This window comes from Athene cunicularia (assembly GCF_003259725.1).
Source record: "Athene cunicularia isolate RWA chromosome 1 unlocalized genomic scaffold, athCun1 chr1_part2, whole genome shotgun sequence".
NCBI classification, from domain to species: domain Eukaryota; kingdom Metazoa; phylum Chordata; class Aves; order Strigiformes; family Strigidae; genus Athene; species Athene cunicularia.
This window is the reverse complement of record NW_020799092.1, coordinates 32,246,447-32,264,360: the sequence shown is the minus strand read 5'-3', so window position 1 is coordinate 32,264,360 and position 17,914 is coordinate 32,246,447. Positions and strand designations below refer to the sequence as shown.

Genomic DNA, 17,914 nt, shown 5'->3' with positions numbered 1-17,914 from the left:
CCTTCCCTCCAGTAGTTCCAACAGCAAGAAATCAGGATTAGCTGGCAGCATGAACTCCCAACTGCCAAATCACTGCATATGATATATGGGCTTTTATGACAAAATGTTACCCCAAAACTAGTAACATAAACCATTTCTGAAACAAAGAACAGAAGTTCTCAGTGCAATCTGATAGCTTGAACCAGAACCTGTTAACACCAGATACCCCTCCTTCTACCAGACTGAACGAACTGCCTTAACTTTAACCTGAAATATAGAAAAATTCTCAGTGAGTTTTCCAGCAGAGGTTATCACTCATTCCAAGGAGAAGCAAGAGAATGAGTGGCTCGTTAGGTCCTTAACACAAGAAAGCGTGTAAGGACTTTACACACAAGAAAATGACAATAATTTTGTTCCAAAAAAGCCAGTATTTTATTGCGTTTATTAAAAGCTGAGTGTCACAACATTCATAGAAAGAATTTGAACTGGGTTTTGAGCCTCAATCACCTAGGAGTTAATTTTTCTCTCATTTTTATTTAAACTACGTAGACATATGTAGGATAAAGTTGAATGGAAGAACTCGGGATGCCTTGAATCAATAAAATCCAACAAGATATGTTCATGTCTTAATTTATATTAGAGCTTCCAGCATGAAAAGACGAATCTCCTGGTAAAGTACATAATGTCATCTACTTGAAAGCTTATACTGATCAAAATTCGGAAGAAAAATAAACTGACTTATAGGCCCTCCACTCCCACCTGAAGTGCTATTATTAAATCCAAGCCTTTTGCCATGACCTGTATCTGGTATCCTCCTCCTCTAAACAGCTTTTTTTTTTTTTTTTTGGTTACTCTTTGATATGGGATTATCTCTATGTCAACAGATTAATTTATGCTGATTGTCTCCAGGAAAAGCAGTTATCAGTCACTTCAAAACCCGATCTACAGATGGCAGTATTCACAAGTTTCATCTAAACCACCGACTGGCACTGAAGTGCTGTAACAATTACAAGAAAAACAGCCCTTCAATTGTTTTTAAACTTATCTCTAAGATGTTACATTAGTGTAAGCGGTAGTGCCCAGAACTGGTTAAAAAATGCAAATATTAAAAAATTCAAACTGCAAAATTAAAGACTTGGGCTTTAGTGCTGCCTGCAATTATGAGAAGTTCTGGAAATATACAGTGGGTTGAAAAAATTTGGAAAAAGTTGCTAAAACTAAAATTTGGTTAAAATCCCAAGTTTGTTAAAAAAAGAAAACAAAGTATTATTTCAGACAACTATTAGTGCACAGCATAGGATCCATTAGGAATAACCAAGTAAGACCATGATATTGTAATTAACGCAAGGAATTGACTAACATAACAAAGCCATGACAAATAGGGCTAGATGGAAATTCTGCTCTAACACTGGAATGCTGTGATCCATTTAGGTCTTCACAGTCCTCCTGGACCCAAAATAAAAATTTCTCCCACAACAAAGAAGGGCAAATGAAACAAAACTATTATTTCAAAACTTTTCTTATGGATCAATACACAGACAAGTAGACAATGAAAAGATTTATTTTTTCATCTTCAGATACTTGGAAATTTCACCCACATTGCTACGAAAAAGAAAGCTGTCCACAAGGAGCCGTACCATCCACCAATTAATTTTCCATGTTTTTAAATTCCATGACTGACAACTGACTACATCTCAGAACAGCTTTTTTGTGTGTTCCAAAAATCACTTGTAACAAAACCATTCTCCCAATTCCAGAGATTTAGCAATTTTGCTCTTTTATGTGGAAAGGCAAAACAAAGTACTGAACTTGATTTGGAAAATACATTTTTAAGATAAATTAGTACCAAAGCAGCAGAGCATTTTATGGCAATAATCAAGCACGTATATTAACTGTCTGTGGAATCAGTCTCTTCCTTCAGCAAGAAGAAAATTTCAAAGAAATCAGTAAATTTATCACTGATCCTGTTTCAAGTCTTTGCCCACAAGCATTGAAGTGACTGGGTGCATAGAGGCTCTATGCTCCAGAAATGTCTTGACAGCCAGATCTCGACACTTGTCAAAACTGTAAAGGTCCCTGTAAAAGAAGAACAGGGGAAAAAAATACAGAAAATCCTGTATTATATCACTTCAAAACATAAATATATGATGGAATATATAATACTTGACGCTGTACATGTAAAAAATGTCAACAGCATGAGCTCCTACAATTTGGAGATTACTTTTACCTGAACAATGGTCGAGTAAACTTCATCCTGCCCTGATCTGTTGCCATTTTTAGAGCCAGAGGAATAGCTTCTTCCCACTTGGACTTGATGCAGAGGCGCAGCCATCTGGGGAGGACAGGGAAGTACACTTTTATTTTCATTTGTGGTGGTTAGTTGTCTTACAATTCTATTCCTACAGACACTCTGGGCAGTGCTGTGTCATCATAAGAATGAGATTCTAGCTAAGTTAAACATAAAATATTTACTGTCTGACTAGCATGTTACAAAAGTGGACTTTCATATAAAATAGGAAAAAAATTGCTCCAAAGTTTCTCCAAAATGGTCCGATAATTTTCTGCAGCTATATTTTTCTTTTATATTACAGTAGTTCCAGCTGCATCATTCAGAATTAGAGCAGCACTTATTGTATCTGACCAAGCAATTAAAAAAACCCAAACAAAAATCCAAACAGAACATCACCAGCAACTGGTACGTGCCTGTTTTCTTTTAAAAATAAGAAAAAAAAAAAAAGATCTTATTACAAGTAGAAAATGTGCCGTACGTTTAAAATACTTAGGTTTCTTAATAAGGAACAAAGAACTCCAAGTTAGTTAAGGCAGAATAACTGTCACTATTGCAAATGTATCCAAGTATGTAACAGTAGCAAAATATGCAATACTTCAAGATACTTGTGAAGATTACTTATGTTTAAAAAAACCGTATTGTTGAGGACAAGTGACACGTGTAAACACAACATGCAAACACAAAATAGAAGAAATGAGGATGGCGCAAGAATCAAGTCATTTAGCTAGAAGCATTTCCTACTTGATTAGAAATGTACTTTGATAAGACAAAAGCTTTGTAATAGCGAGCACTAAAACAGGACAAAAAATTTCAAATTTGTGATGAAAAAAGCACCAGAACATCAACAGAAGAACTGATTAGGTAAGTCCAGAAGACCTGGCCCTGACTAACTATTGGAAAATTTTTTCAGGCATCTATCTCTGAGTCACAGAAAAGCTGTATTGTTTAATACCACCCCCAAAATAAGTTATTAACCCACTAGGTTGCTTTGCTAGCATGACAGAGCAAAATAAAGCATAGCTAATCCACTGGTCACTTCTGGTTCTTCTACTAGACTATATTTACCCAATTACTAAGTAATGGAATACCACTCTGGTAAGCATGCTTGCACGTGCACTAAAAAAACAAAACAAAACAAAGCAACCCAAAACCCTGCACCAGTTCTGTACAACAGTGTGTCTCGGAGCATTTATGAAGCAGGACACTGTTTTATGAAAGCATTTAAGATTAGAAAAATGTCCATGCTGGAACAAACCTGAATCTTATTTCAGAATTGTTTATAGCATTGAAGTCATATACTTGCTGCATTCGCTGGACATGTGACACTGGAAGAGGAGCCTGAAAAAGAAAACTGCAGTCAGAATAAGCCAGAGGCAGACTTTAAACCATGTACTTCCAAAATAAACAGGTTCATTCAAGAATATTGATGCTACAAAGGAATTAAAAGTTTACCATGACAAATATTTGTGTTTGTTCCCTTTCACCTTCTCATAGTATTAGGAAAGAGGCAAGGAAAAAATGTTAGTAAATTCCCACATCCAGTACTACCAAAAAAAGGATTTTCATTCTGTTTTATTTAGATCTTATTTGCTATAATATCAAATACAGACTAATTCAAGCACCTTATGCTTTTGTTTTTACCTTTCAATCCAAAATGCTCTATATGTTGCTTGCTAGCTGAAGAGCCAGACATAATCAGGGAGGCATGGCTGAAGGTTTTAGTAATTACGTATGAGAATGGATTATTTTAGCAAAACTCAAAACAGCTTAATTCCAAAGCACACTTGGGCTTCCGTGTCTGTTTTTATGATACCAGAATCAAGTTGCCACAGGTGTGCATTTACCTCCAGAAGCAACAGTGCCAGGAACTCAATCAACTGATGAGATGACATTTCCTTCAGGTCTGCTGAGCTGAATGAGCCCAAGTCACTCTCTTTTGCCTAAAAGAGAATAGTTTAAGTTTTTAATAGGTATTTCAATAAACAATCAGGTGTAATTTTTTTGTTTGGACATCCACCTTTACTATTGAGCCATTCCACGTAAAAAAGATACTAATTTGTATTTGTGCATGATGTTACAAGAAGGGGAGTGAGGGAATTAAGTTACTGTCTGATGTTTGGTATTCTTCAATTTTCACTGATTTTTTTATCTCCCCTGTCTTTCTGTTAAAGTGAAAAATCAAATACTTTTAATATAAAAAGTAACACTGAGAAGAAGAAAGATAACATACAAGTATAGTGAAAAGCCACAGAACTAAAAAAAGGAAGGTATGATGAATTCTCTATTAGTTGTATGAGTTTTATGGTTAACATTATGAGAAAACTGTCTGATATTAGTTACTTATTATGATTTATGTATTTCAGTTTTTGATGAGAAATGCATAATAGCTCCAGTATAATGTAGAGAAATCAGTAACGCACAGATACCTTGGCATTTGTTTTTCAAACAAGCTATAATATCTGGGTTTCAAAAAAGTATTCTCAGTTTGGTTACTACATGCATGTAACAAAAATCTGGATGTGTGCCTTGTTAAAATGTACTGCATGTACAGAAATCATGGCAAATCCAAAGACTCTGTGACGAAAGGCTCGTCTATGAAATGCAAAATCCCTGGCAGCTGTGCCATCACCATAAATACACTCTCTCAGCAAATGGTAGATTTCAGAAGAGAATGGCTCAATTAGTATGAAGAGAACTAGCTTTTCAGGATACGAACACTTCATTGTTCCTTAGCTACTCACTTTGATCCATCTTTGGCTCAAGGCAACACAAGCATTTGCTAGTGTCATATCATACCTGTCAAATATTAAAAACAAAGGATCACACTTTGGAAACACAAAAAGCTCCTGTAATATTTTTATAAGAATGCCTATAAATTATTTTCAAATGACTCCACATTGCTGCAGTTTCCAACTCAATATTGCAACACAAGTTACAAAAGATCTATTATGAAGAAATATATTTCAGTTTTGGTGAGAAGTACTTTGTGTATAGGTGACACTATCCCTTGATCCTGTACATTCCTAACATGATCAATACTTCTGAGCATGCATGCTTGTACATGTATTATAGCTTATAGCTGAAAAGAGAACACTGTTTTAACAAACAGAAAAAATAATCCTTCCTGGAAACTCTTAAAGCAAAATAAATTTCCACAAGAATAAAAACCTGAAAGTATTAACAGCAACGTTTTTTTCTCCTAAATACACTTATATCAATCTCTACACAGTACTAGGACATTTTCTAATAAAACACTGTGTGAAGACTTTCAACCTGCTTATAAACTGCTTTATGACCATTTGGAAAATCATGTGCAATCTAGAGAAGAAGATACTATAAAATAATGCAGCTTACGTAGGCTTCACTGGTGGCATTCCTGGAGCATGAAACCACAAGTTCCAATCAACTTTATCAAGAACATCTACCTACAAAGCAACACAAATTCTTATTGTTGTAAGTATAATTTTTAGAGAAAAGTATATCCTAAAAAAGCTAAATTAAATCTTTTTTTTTTTTTTTTTTTAACATCCATCCAATTAACCTGGAGAATCCTATATAGATTACTTCAAAAGAAAATATTGCCTTCTAGAAAGAAAAAAAAAAAAAAAGCGCATCATAATGCAAAACCATCTTCATGAGATTCCAGACTATATCATAAAGAACTGGTCCTTAAAGAAGGTAATTCTTGAGCTATGACATACTTTCACATAATTAAAAAATTTTAAGTAATTAGTTTTAAATACCACTCAACCTTATCCTTGAAGTAGGAGTACAAAAACTTCTTCCAGTCCTCAGTTACTATGCTCTTATAAGCAAACTGCTGAATGTAAGCCTTCAGGAAGCCAATGAAAACATCTAACAATTAAAAAAACAAACATTTTAGGTTTTGAAAATACAATGGGAAACAACAATATATAAAGTCTGACTAACACTTACCTGGTCCTCCAAGAAGTTGTTCAAGGTAAAAAAGCAAAGCAAAGCCTTTCTCATAGGGAACAGATGAATATGCAACATCAGGATCTACTTCATTCAGATTAGGGATAAGGTTAGTTACAGGATTTTTATCTCCAAGAGTATTTATCTGTGACAAAGACACAAGAAAATACATTCATCTAGGAAAACTAGCATTCTTGAAAATCACTGCTCATCCCATCCTATTTATAAAGGTATAATCCATCCAAAACTAAGATGACCTCATTTCAAAGTATTCTTCCTCACTTTTTCCCGAAGTTCTGAATCTGCACGAATTCCCTAAACTTTTTTCTCATTTTGTTTTATCCGTGTCTGACAGCGTATCAAATAGAAAGATGTTAGGATCAATCACCCTGTGCTCCAGTTATCTCAAAGCAGTTAATTACCATCATGTCTGTCATAATCATGAGCACCTAGTAAACTATCTATATTTATCCCTTTATTAACAAACTATTTAAACTACTTGATTTAAATAGGTGGTATAAAGCATAAAATACAATGAGGAAATATTCATAGCAAACTAGGTAAACTGCATCACCTGAAACTGAATGAGAGGGAGATCTACTATCACGGGCTGGAAATCTGAAAGCTAAACTGTGCTACCTAAATACAAATCTAAAGAACCATCCTAGTCAGTAACAGATTAGGAATATCCTCAATTATAATGCAGTACACAGGAAAAAGAGCAATCAGTTACTTGCATGAGGCACTGGAAATTCTGATCATGCTTGAAGATAATTTCAACAAGCTTTCAGTTGCCTACTGGTATGCTAACAGGTAATACTGCAGCTCAGCCATACGCAGAACAACTTAGAATCTGTAATGATATTCACCCTTGCAGAACAGCTTAAAAAAGTTCAAAGCTTTATATAACCTCCAAGTATATTACTACCTTGGGATGAGAACATATACCTTGGAATCAAAGTTGTTCATCCTCTAATAAGAAAGTGTTAGAAAAGCTGACTAGACAAGTCTTTTTAGTGCAAAACACATGAAATCAGCTTAATTTTATTTAAACATAGAGTTATCATAACATTAAAAATATTTACCGTATTCTGCAGGTCCCTCCAACCGCCTAGGGCTTGAAAGTGCCTGAACTGCTCACCAAACAACCGACCACCAATCCTGCGTTCCAGGTACACTGTATGTCCCTCATTCAGCCTGGAAATACATTGATAAAGCCAGCACTGGTAGGATGGCAAAATTAATTTAGTTGGTCTCTTTACAGATTAATGTTAAAATATGATTTGCATGGCACTGAACGTCACACCTACCAAAAATGCTCCCATGTTTTGTTTGTTACCAAGTTTCCTGTCCAGCTGTGAGAGATTTCATGAGCAATAACCTAAAAACCAGAAAACAATGACAGAACTACTGTTTAGTCTCCTCTGGAAAATGAACATCAAATCCCAACAGAAATAAAAAAGTCCTAATGGGATCTCATTTACTGCACTCTCTTCCCAAAGCCAGTCAGAATTCACAGCTCTGTAAATTTATCCAAATAAATTCTATTTAGAGGACTAGCGCTCTCCTACCAAACCTTCTCCAGAAGTAATTTTGAAAGTGCGGCCTGCAAGCCATACAGTCACACTGATCAACCAAAATAATTCCTCTAGTAGCACAGTGCAGGTACTTGTTTATGAAATCACATTTCAGAATATTGGATCCACATCAAGTGATGGACTAGTACTACTTCCCCACCTCAGCAACTGCTGTAGAGCTGGGAAGTTCCAAAATATCAAACAGCAAGAAAACAGTCACCCCTAGATGGATAATGATGCATAATACTTTTTTTAATGTATCCATGTCAAATACTTCAGTGTTGTCAGGAAAAGACAATCATATTCTTCTTTGGGCTTTTTTAAGCAGTGTATTGGTCTAGTAGAAAGACAAATGAGGTAAAACAGCATCCAGAATACTCAACTTCCCAGAAAAATATAGAATTTACTCAAATCATACTCATTTTCCACTTTAAAAGAAAACTGTACACAATGAGAGTTCTAGTGTCTATACAGATATAGGGAGGAATAAGTTTCTTACAGTTTCAGTGAGATCAATTCAGTTCTGGTTTTTAAACATTATACACAGGACAGGAAAAGAGCTATTGAGTAGCTAAATTCAGTCAGTCCTCTATGCATACAGGCATGCCTGGTTTTTATCTGTTCATTATATAAAACAAATATGTCTCCAGTTTTTCTAGAGTTTACTTAGAACTAAAATGCACTTTTTAAGACTTCTTTTAATTCTCCCAATGAATAAAAGACCAAGTTTTCGGGTATCTGTTACAAAGGAAGATAAGATGCAACTTCAAGTTGTGTTCTACTTGAAGACATGAAACTATTTTGCACTTACATTTGATAGAGATCGATCACCTGCCTTAAAAAAAAAAAAAAAAAAAAAAAAAAAAAAAAAAAAAAAAAAGGCAGTTGTCAGTTCAAATAAACCTCAAAACATACCACTTAATGCAGTTTCATGTATGATACCTAACTTGAAAGCAGCAGGAATATTTACAGTTCTTTCTAGGGGGAAGATTAATCCAATTTGTGGATTAATATAAGCAAGCCCTAAGGGAAATCTGACTTTCATCAGTGTTGCACTTACCAACAGTGTTGGAGTTACAAAAGTAAGACAAGGATTCTCCATACCACCATAAGGAAAAGAAGGTGGTAAGACTAACAAATCATACTGCCCCCATATATAGGGTCCTGCTAAATCTTCTGCTGTTTTCAGCATAGCTTCAGCCTGAAACAAGAATTCACATTAGTTTCTAACATGGCTTCTGACTTCAAACACTGAACAAGTTATAAACTATTGATCCCATTCGTTCTCTCCATATTGATCCTTCATTCTCTCTTACCTTGGGATGTCCCACATGCAAAATGATTACAAGACTGTATCAATATTTATGTTGAGTAGTAGCTTTGTGCTGTGATAAAAGAATAGCATTTTTTGGGGTGGAAGGTAGAGAAAGGAGGACTACAGGTGAACAAACCACTGAACTACAATCTGTTCCTTTCCCAAAACTATGTGAAACAGTTTACAAAACATGTTTTAATTACCGACCTCAGCAAATTCATAGGCTGATTTATCCACTAGCTCCTTTTCAGCCCACACCAGTGTCCTTGGGCCAATCTTTCTGTTTAAAATAAAAATGACACTAAGACACCATGAACTGGAAAGAATTCTATGAGAAACTAATTGAGAAAGGATATGTTTAAATGTGCTTGAGTAACCCATGTTGGTGAAGAAACTTAAGAGAGTCTTCCTCTACTTTTCCTCTCCACTGCTACAGTAACACTAGAAAAAGCTTTAGACAAACCAAACCCACACACATCCACTGTTCAGGACAAATAAACAGGAAACATATTTAAAGATTTTAAAATGCTGTAAAGTCCTAATACAAAAGCATTATTATGGGCTAGATTAACACAACCTTGTGCAGATGAGCAGCAAGGCTGAAGCTATCATTTTCTGTCTTTTGTACATTACTTGTTACTGAAGGAAAAAAATATTATTGCCAGAGGTAGAAAAAGCCCTTAGTGGTTCCAAACAATTTCAAACTCTTCAGGGTATTTCTTTAACTTACAACAAAAGTATATTCTATAGAAAAAATGATGCAAGAGTGATTCAAGATACATGCAGTTGGATACAAACAAACAGGCTCACTGAAGCTCTAAGAGCTTTTAAAACTAGAAACAAAGACCAAGAAACAAACAAAAAAGGTAACTCTGAAAATTTATTATGATTATTAATACATATACTCTGTGCAGATTCACTCACCTGCTTTCTAAAGCTCCAACCACTAAAGCAATCAAGTAGCAAGGTATGGGAACCTAATGGAAAACATGAGAAAAAAAAATAATCTTATCTGTAATGCAAGTTATCAACACCACTGATTCAGTCAAAGAAAAACAAAAGCACGCAAGTAAAGAAGTGTATGCATTTCCTCCAGAGATTCCTGCCTTATGTTATAATGAACGTATCGTTTTTTCTCCCCAAATGATATTCCTTTATCTACAAAATCTACTTGTTTCATTGATCTTTTATGCAATTACCACAAAATTGTAATATCCTCTCTGAAGAAAAAAAAAAATCTGTCCATCTAAGACTATACAGAAATGCCACCGGTTTGCTTACTGTTCAAAAGATAGTTTTCCATATTCACTTGAGTACCACTGACTTTTATTGAAGGAGAACTTAAAAAGATACTGCTTGGGTAACAGACAGTTGTATTACACAAAATGAACGAAAAGCTTTAATGAATTCCATTGAACAAAGTATATTTATGGATAAAAAAGATTCAGCAAAATAAAAATGTATATATTTGATTTCCTTATTTGGAATTAAAATAAATTCTAAATATCTGTTTTTTAAATGAAAAAAATCCAAAGCTACAGTGTCTTTATAGAGAAATTTTTTCTCAGTGCTCTGGAAAAAAGAGGATAATGCAGCCATTCCTGTCAAAGTTCCATTTTATCTGACTAAACGCTATTAAATAAGTAAGGCTTTAAACCATAATTAGTCGGAGACAACGTTTCAGACAATTTTATTCCACTATTTTTTTATTCCCAAACTATTTCAACATAATTTATTAAAATACTCTTATCATGTGTGTTTCAATTTTAAGTATTAGCCCACAGAACATGTTCTTGAAAAGATTTAAGCTGACGTGTTATAGACATGTTATCAAAAGATTGCCAATATATCCCCACATTTTGGTGCTCAATTTGCTAATCTGAAATTTTAAAGTTACTTCAAAACTCACTGGATGTTGGGCAATAAATTAATTTTTTACAGAGGCAACCACACTTCTTACCAGTCTGGCCATGCAGGACCAAAATAGTTTTAGGTAAGCTCAGCTCACATATTATACGTATTCACGAGTTCGACACATTTGTCTTTTTTGTCTAATGAAACATAGATGATGCATATGTCTTTTTTAATGCATTTGTCTCTTTTCATTTATATCTTTTATGATTAACAAATAAGATTTTTTTGGTTTAACAAAACAATGCCTTTTCTAACAAATTAATGGTTTTCTATATTAGAAAGTGAAGTATAATTTCAATTAGACTAAATGCTATTCCTTGTACAGGTCCAGCAAACTTATCAACAGTGTATTTCTAGATAACAGACAGCTCTGGATAACATACAACACAGAAGACTTATGCGGTTACGTTTTGGCTCCACAGAGAAGGCAGAACACTGCATATTGAAGAGCTCACAGCTAACATGACAATTTTTTTTTGCCTCTCCTCTTGCCTCTCAGGTTTCACATAGCAGCCAAATAACAGCTGCTGCAGTTCAGGGGAGGTTCCCCTCCTCTCATCCAGTCACACAATTCCATCCCTCTTTGCACTCTGTCCCTCAGCTGCCCAGATCAGCTTACTAAAACAATTTTTTTAAACTTATGTTTTTATCTGCTTGTTCAGCAAAATAAACTAAATTCACCAGGAGATACCATAAACATCAGAACTGTAACCCAGAAAAGCTGTGAGAAGAAAAAAGCCAGGAGAGTAAATTAAGACTGCTATTTTAGGAGCAGTGGAATCATTAAACTAGCTGCACCACATAATAAAACTTCATCCTTAGAGGAGTGATCTTTAATTAGCTGGAGACACTCTCTATTAAAGTCACATTTTCACTTTTAAAGAAATCTGTTGCCAGAATTTGCTTACAGTCAAGTAATTGGTTCCAATGCTCAGCTTCACAACGTCTTAGCAAATTTAGAATTTGAAGGATCTGTTTTCCAAAACTCACTCCCACATTATTCAAGACCACACATTATTTCCCAAGAACCAGTGCAGACAGAATGGGTTTTGACGGTACTAGCTTTGAATATACTAAGCATTCTCAGAACTTGACAGGCTTTTCTGGGAATGCCAAAATGATGAATAAACGTCACCAGCACCTACTGACTTTTTAAAGTTAGAAATTTGTAATACCCCGTATTTTTATAGCGGCAAAGAAACATTGTCAAGTCACACGACTGAGTTGTGGTGAATGAAGTTAAATCCATGGTAAATAATAGCCGGTGACGGGTGGTGTTCCCCAGGACTCAGTACTGGGGCCAGTTCTGTTTCTTATCAATGATCTAGATGAGGGGATCAAGTGCACCCTCAGTCAGTTTGCAGATGACCCCAAGTTGGGTGGGAGTGTTGATCTGCTCGAGGGTAGGGAGGCTCTGCAGAGAGACCTGGACAGGCTGGAGCCATGGGCTGAGGCCAACTGGAGGAGTTTCAATAAGGCCAAATGCCGGGGGCTGCCCTTGGGCCACAACAACCCCCAGCAGCGCTACAGGCTTGGGCAGGAGCGGCTGGAGAGCTGCCAGTCAGAGAGGGACCTGGGGGGATTGATTGACAGCCGGCTGAACAGGAGCCAGCAGTGTGCCCAGGTGGCCAAGAAGGCCAATGGCATCCTGGCTTGTGTCAGCAATAGCGTGGCCAGCAGGGACAGGGAAGGGATCTGACCCCTGTACTGGGCACTGGTGAGGCCGCCCCTCGATTCCTGTGTTCAGTTTTGGGCCCCTCACTACAAGACAGACGTTGAAGTGCTGGAGTGTCCCCAAAGAAGAGCAATGAAGCTGGTGAAGGGTCTAGAGAACAAGTCTTATGAGAGGTGGCTGAGGGAACTGGGGTTGTTCAGCCTGGATAAAAGGAAGCTGAGGGAAGACATTACCACTCTCCACGACTACCTGAAAGAAGACTGTAGCCAGGTGAGTGTTGCTCTCTTCTTCCTCAGGGCAAGAGGAAAGGGCCTCAGGTTGCACTAAGGGAGGTTTAGATTGGGTATTGGGAAAAAATTCTTCACTGAAATGGTTGTCAAGCATTGGAACAGGCTGCCCAGGGTTAAGTCACCATCCCTGGAGGTATTTAAAAGACACAACACTTAGGGACATGGTTTAGTAGTGGACTTGAAAGTGTTAGGTTAACAGTTGGACTCAATGATCTTAAAGGTCTTTTTCAACCTAATGATTCTATGATTCATCAATGATATCAAAACCATATCTGAAGTGAAATGCACAAGTTAAAGTAAGACCCTAAGCATCTATTTACTAGCCTGTAGCACTTACGTTCTGACTGAAACGGTATATCTTCCGACTGCTGTCCTCTGGGTCAGGAATCTCTCCATCACGATTAGCACTCATAAGAGCCACCAACTCTTTAGGAACAGAAATCTGAAAGAAGGTCATCCAACTATGAGGAATTCAGATGGCACACAGGATTATATAACATAATAAAAGCAGCGACAGTAAAAAGAGTAGCCCAGATTTGTTCCTTTGTTAAGTTCTCCCCCTCAAGTAGAATACAAAGCATAAAGAAAAATTTGTCTTAAAGGCTGGCAATATTTATTAAACCCAAAGGACTACCTGACAGGAATTGAAAGTTTTACTTTCTTCAGACTACTGAACTGTAATGTCACATTGGCCATCTTGCTTTTTGCTTCCTTAAACTAATCAGGCTATTTATGCCAGGGCTGCAAAGATCCTCCAACTATGTACCAGAGCATGTTACTCAAGGCATATACGAGAGTAACATCAAGTAATTACTCTACAGCACTCTTTGTTGTTTTACTGTCAGCTTTATCTGATTTAAGAACATTTTTCTTTCCTATTATAGCACTTTTCTTTTTGAAATAAAGATACACGTAAATGAAAAAAAGAGATGAGATAGATACATATAAAAAAAAAGAGAAAATGGTAAATCCAGAGAAATGACATAGGTTTTGGTTCTTATGTTAAGCTAGAAGTCAATATTCTTTGTTTTTATTTTAGACAAAAAGAAAATTTCACCCATTGTAGTAGTCTTTCAGACACACATGACTTAGGTTCATCTACCTCTGCATAGTATGTTAGTTTCACAGCAGGTGTGTCTTGGCATGGAAGGATGGCTCTGCAGTGGGTAGCCTGGAGAAAAGGAAAAAAAAGAAAAAGCTAAAACATAAACATCTTTCTAATGCAAAGGACTAGAAATATATCAAACTAATATATTAGATTGGAAATCTATTCAGCTCCTCCAAAGAATTCATTACTTAAAAGCCAATATTCCTTTCGTTTATAGCTTATAGTAGTTTTCAAAGTTAAGGGTTTTCTAAAAGAAATAATGGTAAGACAAATCAATAGTCACATATATTGACTGCAAAGGACTGCATGTTCTTCAACAAGAATACTGGAAAGCATAAAGCAGTTCTGGAATTATTAAATCGCAAATGTACTAAGTCAGGATATTGCTGAGATGTTATTAAGTGTTTTCATTTAGGACCTCTGACACACACCACTGGAAGTTATGGGCTACTGTACTTTTGCCTACCTGCCTTCCTCTCCAACTCTCTGGAAACCAGGGGGAATTAGTGGTAGGTAAACAACAACTTTAAAACAAAAGTAAAATTAATCCACTCAACCTGACACTGGCTGAAGAGAAATGGATGTTTCTTTCCAGACGTTTGCTCTGGGGAAAACCACTGGAGAGCTGAAGACTTTGGAGAGCTTTCAAAGGAGATTTCAACAATTGCTTCTTGTCCCCTGTGTAATAAAAAATATAGTCAGACTGTTCTGATGCAACTCCTGATCACTACTGAAATTCCTCTAAAAAGATTTCTGCAAAACAGGTCTGGAGCACTTTTTCAAAAGCATTAAAAATAAGAACAAGTAGCATATTAAAAACTTTTCCCTTTCAATTAGGATAATAAAAATTAGCCAGTTTGTTTCAACTTTCATGTCCCCAGACACTTCTATTACTGTTTTTACTAACCAGAAAACTCTTTCTCTCCTTTCTTCAAGCAGAACATGGACTTTTTCTTTAGACTATTTGGATGAGCCACATACACACAGTTTTGTCACAACTATCGAACATTGTACACATAAGTATAAAAAATCCCCACTGCAAAGAACAGAAAAGTGTATAAAGTCTATGTAAGAACATACATGCCTTAATGACATAGGATTTGTGCAGTCTGTAAATAAAAAATTCAGATTTTGCAGCTGTTGTTTTATCTGTAAGTATGATCCTTAAGCAGAAAAAAAAATACTGAAAATAGTAATCACTGAAAAACCCTATTAACAGTAGGGTTAACAAGAAAAATAAAAAATGTTCAAATTTTATTCAGGGTTTCAGAACTGGTGTAAAGTAAAATCTAACAGCTCTGTGCAAGACAGGTACTAGCTTGCTAACAAGAGAACACACACAAACCTGACACATTTATACTCTTACCATTTAAAAGCATATCAAAACCATCACTGACACCAAACACACACTGAAGTACTTGCTTCTGTTATCTGGAAGTTCCAGGTTATACATGCACTCTCTGGAATTAACAATCCAACCATAAATTGGAACAAACTTCAGCTAATCAGAGGAGTTGGAAGCTAGATAAGCTGACCAGGTATATGTATGTGGTTTATAACCAGTATTCCAAAGTACATATTTGACAAGAGAAAATAATTTGTAAGGCACATTGCTTACTGAACAGTCAGACTTTCAGTTGTAACTCCTACCCTTTCCTATTACTGTTTTATGGCTACTTACATGGAGAATTTTATCTCACACAAGATTATAAATTCTTATGATCACAACTCATAACTCCCTCTTTGTAGCTTTTTTCTTACAAGGAAATCCAGAAAAAAAAAAAAAAGCAAGCTGAAAGTCAAACAAAAGAAACAGGCCTATGTTTCTGCTGTGCCCTATTTAAGTACTTAATTTGTTTAGTTTCATATCAGATCATGTGTTTCCCCAGAAGGGACAACTATCATATGAGGTTGTTTCTCTTCCACATTATGTGTTTCTAAACTGCACTAATTCAGGGAACAAAAAACCAGTAATTAAAAAACAGACAGGAGTTAGTAGCAGTAATAACCAGTTTTGAAAAAAAAACAATAAGCAACTTAGCATACAATCTTATTCACACAAAGGAACTTCCTTACTTACACAACCACAGCTTTCAGCTTTGGTATGTGAGATACCATGGAGTTACAGCATACAAAGCAAATGGCCAAAACCCACACCGATTTGTCAACAACTTTTTATTTCATGAAACTTAAGAGGTTGATTATGGCCAGTTTACGCTCCATCACCCTGCCAAAACTCAAGTTCCCATTTTCAGGGACTTGGGCTTAGCTAATCGGTACAGTAAGAATTTTATTTGAAAACATGTTTCTATCTAATCATAGTGGTAACCTTCAGTTCTACAGAAATACAGGATCAATCCTTGTATAAAAGAAAACAAAACAGAGGTCTGTAACTCCATACATATACTGTAGCAATTCTGAACATGTCTAAATTCAGGTAGTTGAAGCAGAAAGAATATTAGTCTTATTAGCACTGGAAAAAAATGTGATACATTACACATCAGCTTGCTACTTAAATTTAGCAAGTCATTTTGCACATAAGACCTGGAAACAGGTACAGAGACTCCCAAAGTTTTGGCTGTCTGATGAAAGACAAATATTAAATGAATCTACAAAATCGTATACCAAATAAATGCAACTCCCTCATTTACAACTCCCTTTGCAAGCTTTACACAACCACCCTACAGGCAGACAAGCAGTTTATACAGTGCATTTTGGAAACTACCTCAAGGGACAGGCAAAAGCGTATACCTTCTTAGTTCAAAAGGAAGTGTGATTTCCAGGGGGGTCCCCTTGAAAGTGTGTTTTTCTCCAAAAACAAATTTTGCATCCTGTCCATTTACAGTCACTTTAAATACCTGTAGGTCTTTTGTATCCAAGACCTGTAATGAAGCAAATACTTGTTAAATAGTGTAGTAATGAACATAGCACTCATCACATCTTAAAACAAGTCTCTCTGAAGGAAAAACTATTTACTAAGTAGAAATCAGAAAAACTGAGCAACTCTGTTGAATACTGGGAATCAGCACTTTAAGAGAGCAGTACTGAACTTGCAAAACTGGAGGAGGAAAAGGAAAAAAACCCAACTCTGACCATAGAAGTGTAAACAGGAGTTTACTAACTAAACTACAAAGGTAAAAAGCTTCACAGTGCCACTTTGAAATGAAAATGATAGAAAAGCCCCTGCCAAGGCTTCCATCCTGGAACTAGCCACTATGAATCTAGACATTCATGCAACAGAAGATGAGTTAAGTAATGCAGCACTTCCATATGCAGCATTAGCAAAATTTGACTCTTTAACAGGACGGATTTTTTTTTCTAAAAAATAAGTGCCAATCACAAAAGGATTTTATGGACCTGCCAGAAAAATCGCACAAAGCCAAAACCTGACTTTGCATATGGAGTAAAGCTAAAGAGGTTTACACGTTTATTTGCACAGCTGAGAAAGTAGCCAGTGTAATAAAACACACACGTGGAAAAGCCACGAACGCAGCTTTCCAATGGTTTATTCTCATCTTTTCGGCAACAGGCTCTTCGCCATTTTAACGGGAAAACACCTATTTCTGCCCTTCCGTCGCACAACGCACCGGGTCTAGGCGCGACCGGCGAGAAACCGGGCCGCCCAGAGGCCGCGAGGCGCACGCAGGGGCCGCAGGCGAGCCCGACCGGCGCGGAGGCTCCAGTCGAGCAGGATCGAGGAGCCCGAGAGGCGGCTGCGGCGGGAGAGAAGGGCGCACCGGGCCGGCGGCCCCGAGGGAGGACGGGAGAGACGGCTGGGGAGAGGGAGAGGGAGAGGGGGTGTCCCGCCGCGCAGCCCCTGGCGCGGTGCC

General features: G+C 36.6%; 1 protein-coding gene across 1 annotated transcript in view; it reads right to left on the bottom strand.

Moving 5' to 3' along the window:
- Nucleotides 1-392: 392 nt before the first annotated feature.
- Nucleotides 393-17,914, bottom strand: part of LTA4H (leukotriene A4 hydrolase) — a 45,298-nt gene continuing 27,776 nt past the window's right edge. The window contains exons 2-19 of the mRNA XM_026864717.1: nt 16,836-16,983; nt 14,642-14,762; nt 14,079-14,147; nt 13,314-13,418; nt 10,022-10,074; nt 9,305-9,377; nt 8,843-8,983; nt 8,594-8,617; nt 7,516-7,586; nt 7,291-7,402; nt 6,206-6,350; nt 6,021-6,124; nt 5,624-5,694; nt 5,011-5,065; nt 4,114-4,209; nt 3,525-3,607; nt 2,207-2,311; nt 393-2,055 (exon numbers count right to left, since the gene is read on the bottom strand). Coding sequence (XP_026720518.1) covers nt 1,935-2,055; nt 2,207-2,311; nt 3,525-3,607; nt 4,114-4,209; nt 5,011-5,065; nt 5,624-5,694; nt 6,021-6,124; nt 6,206-6,350; nt 7,291-7,402; nt 7,516-7,586; nt 8,594-8,617; nt 8,843-8,983; nt 9,305-9,377; nt 10,022-10,074; nt 13,314-13,418; nt 14,079-14,147; nt 14,642-14,762; nt 16,836-16,983 — 1,697 coding nt within the window. The 3' untranslated portion in view covers nt 393-1,934. The remainder of the gene's footprint in view (nt 2,056-2,206; nt 2,312-3,524; nt 3,608-4,113; nt 4,210-5,010; nt 5,066-5,623; nt 5,695-6,020; nt 6,125-6,205; nt 6,351-7,290; nt 7,403-7,515; nt 7,587-8,593; nt 8,618-8,842; nt 8,984-9,304; nt 9,378-10,021; nt 10,075-13,313; nt 13,419-14,078; nt 14,148-14,641; nt 14,763-16,835; nt 16,984-17,914) is intronic.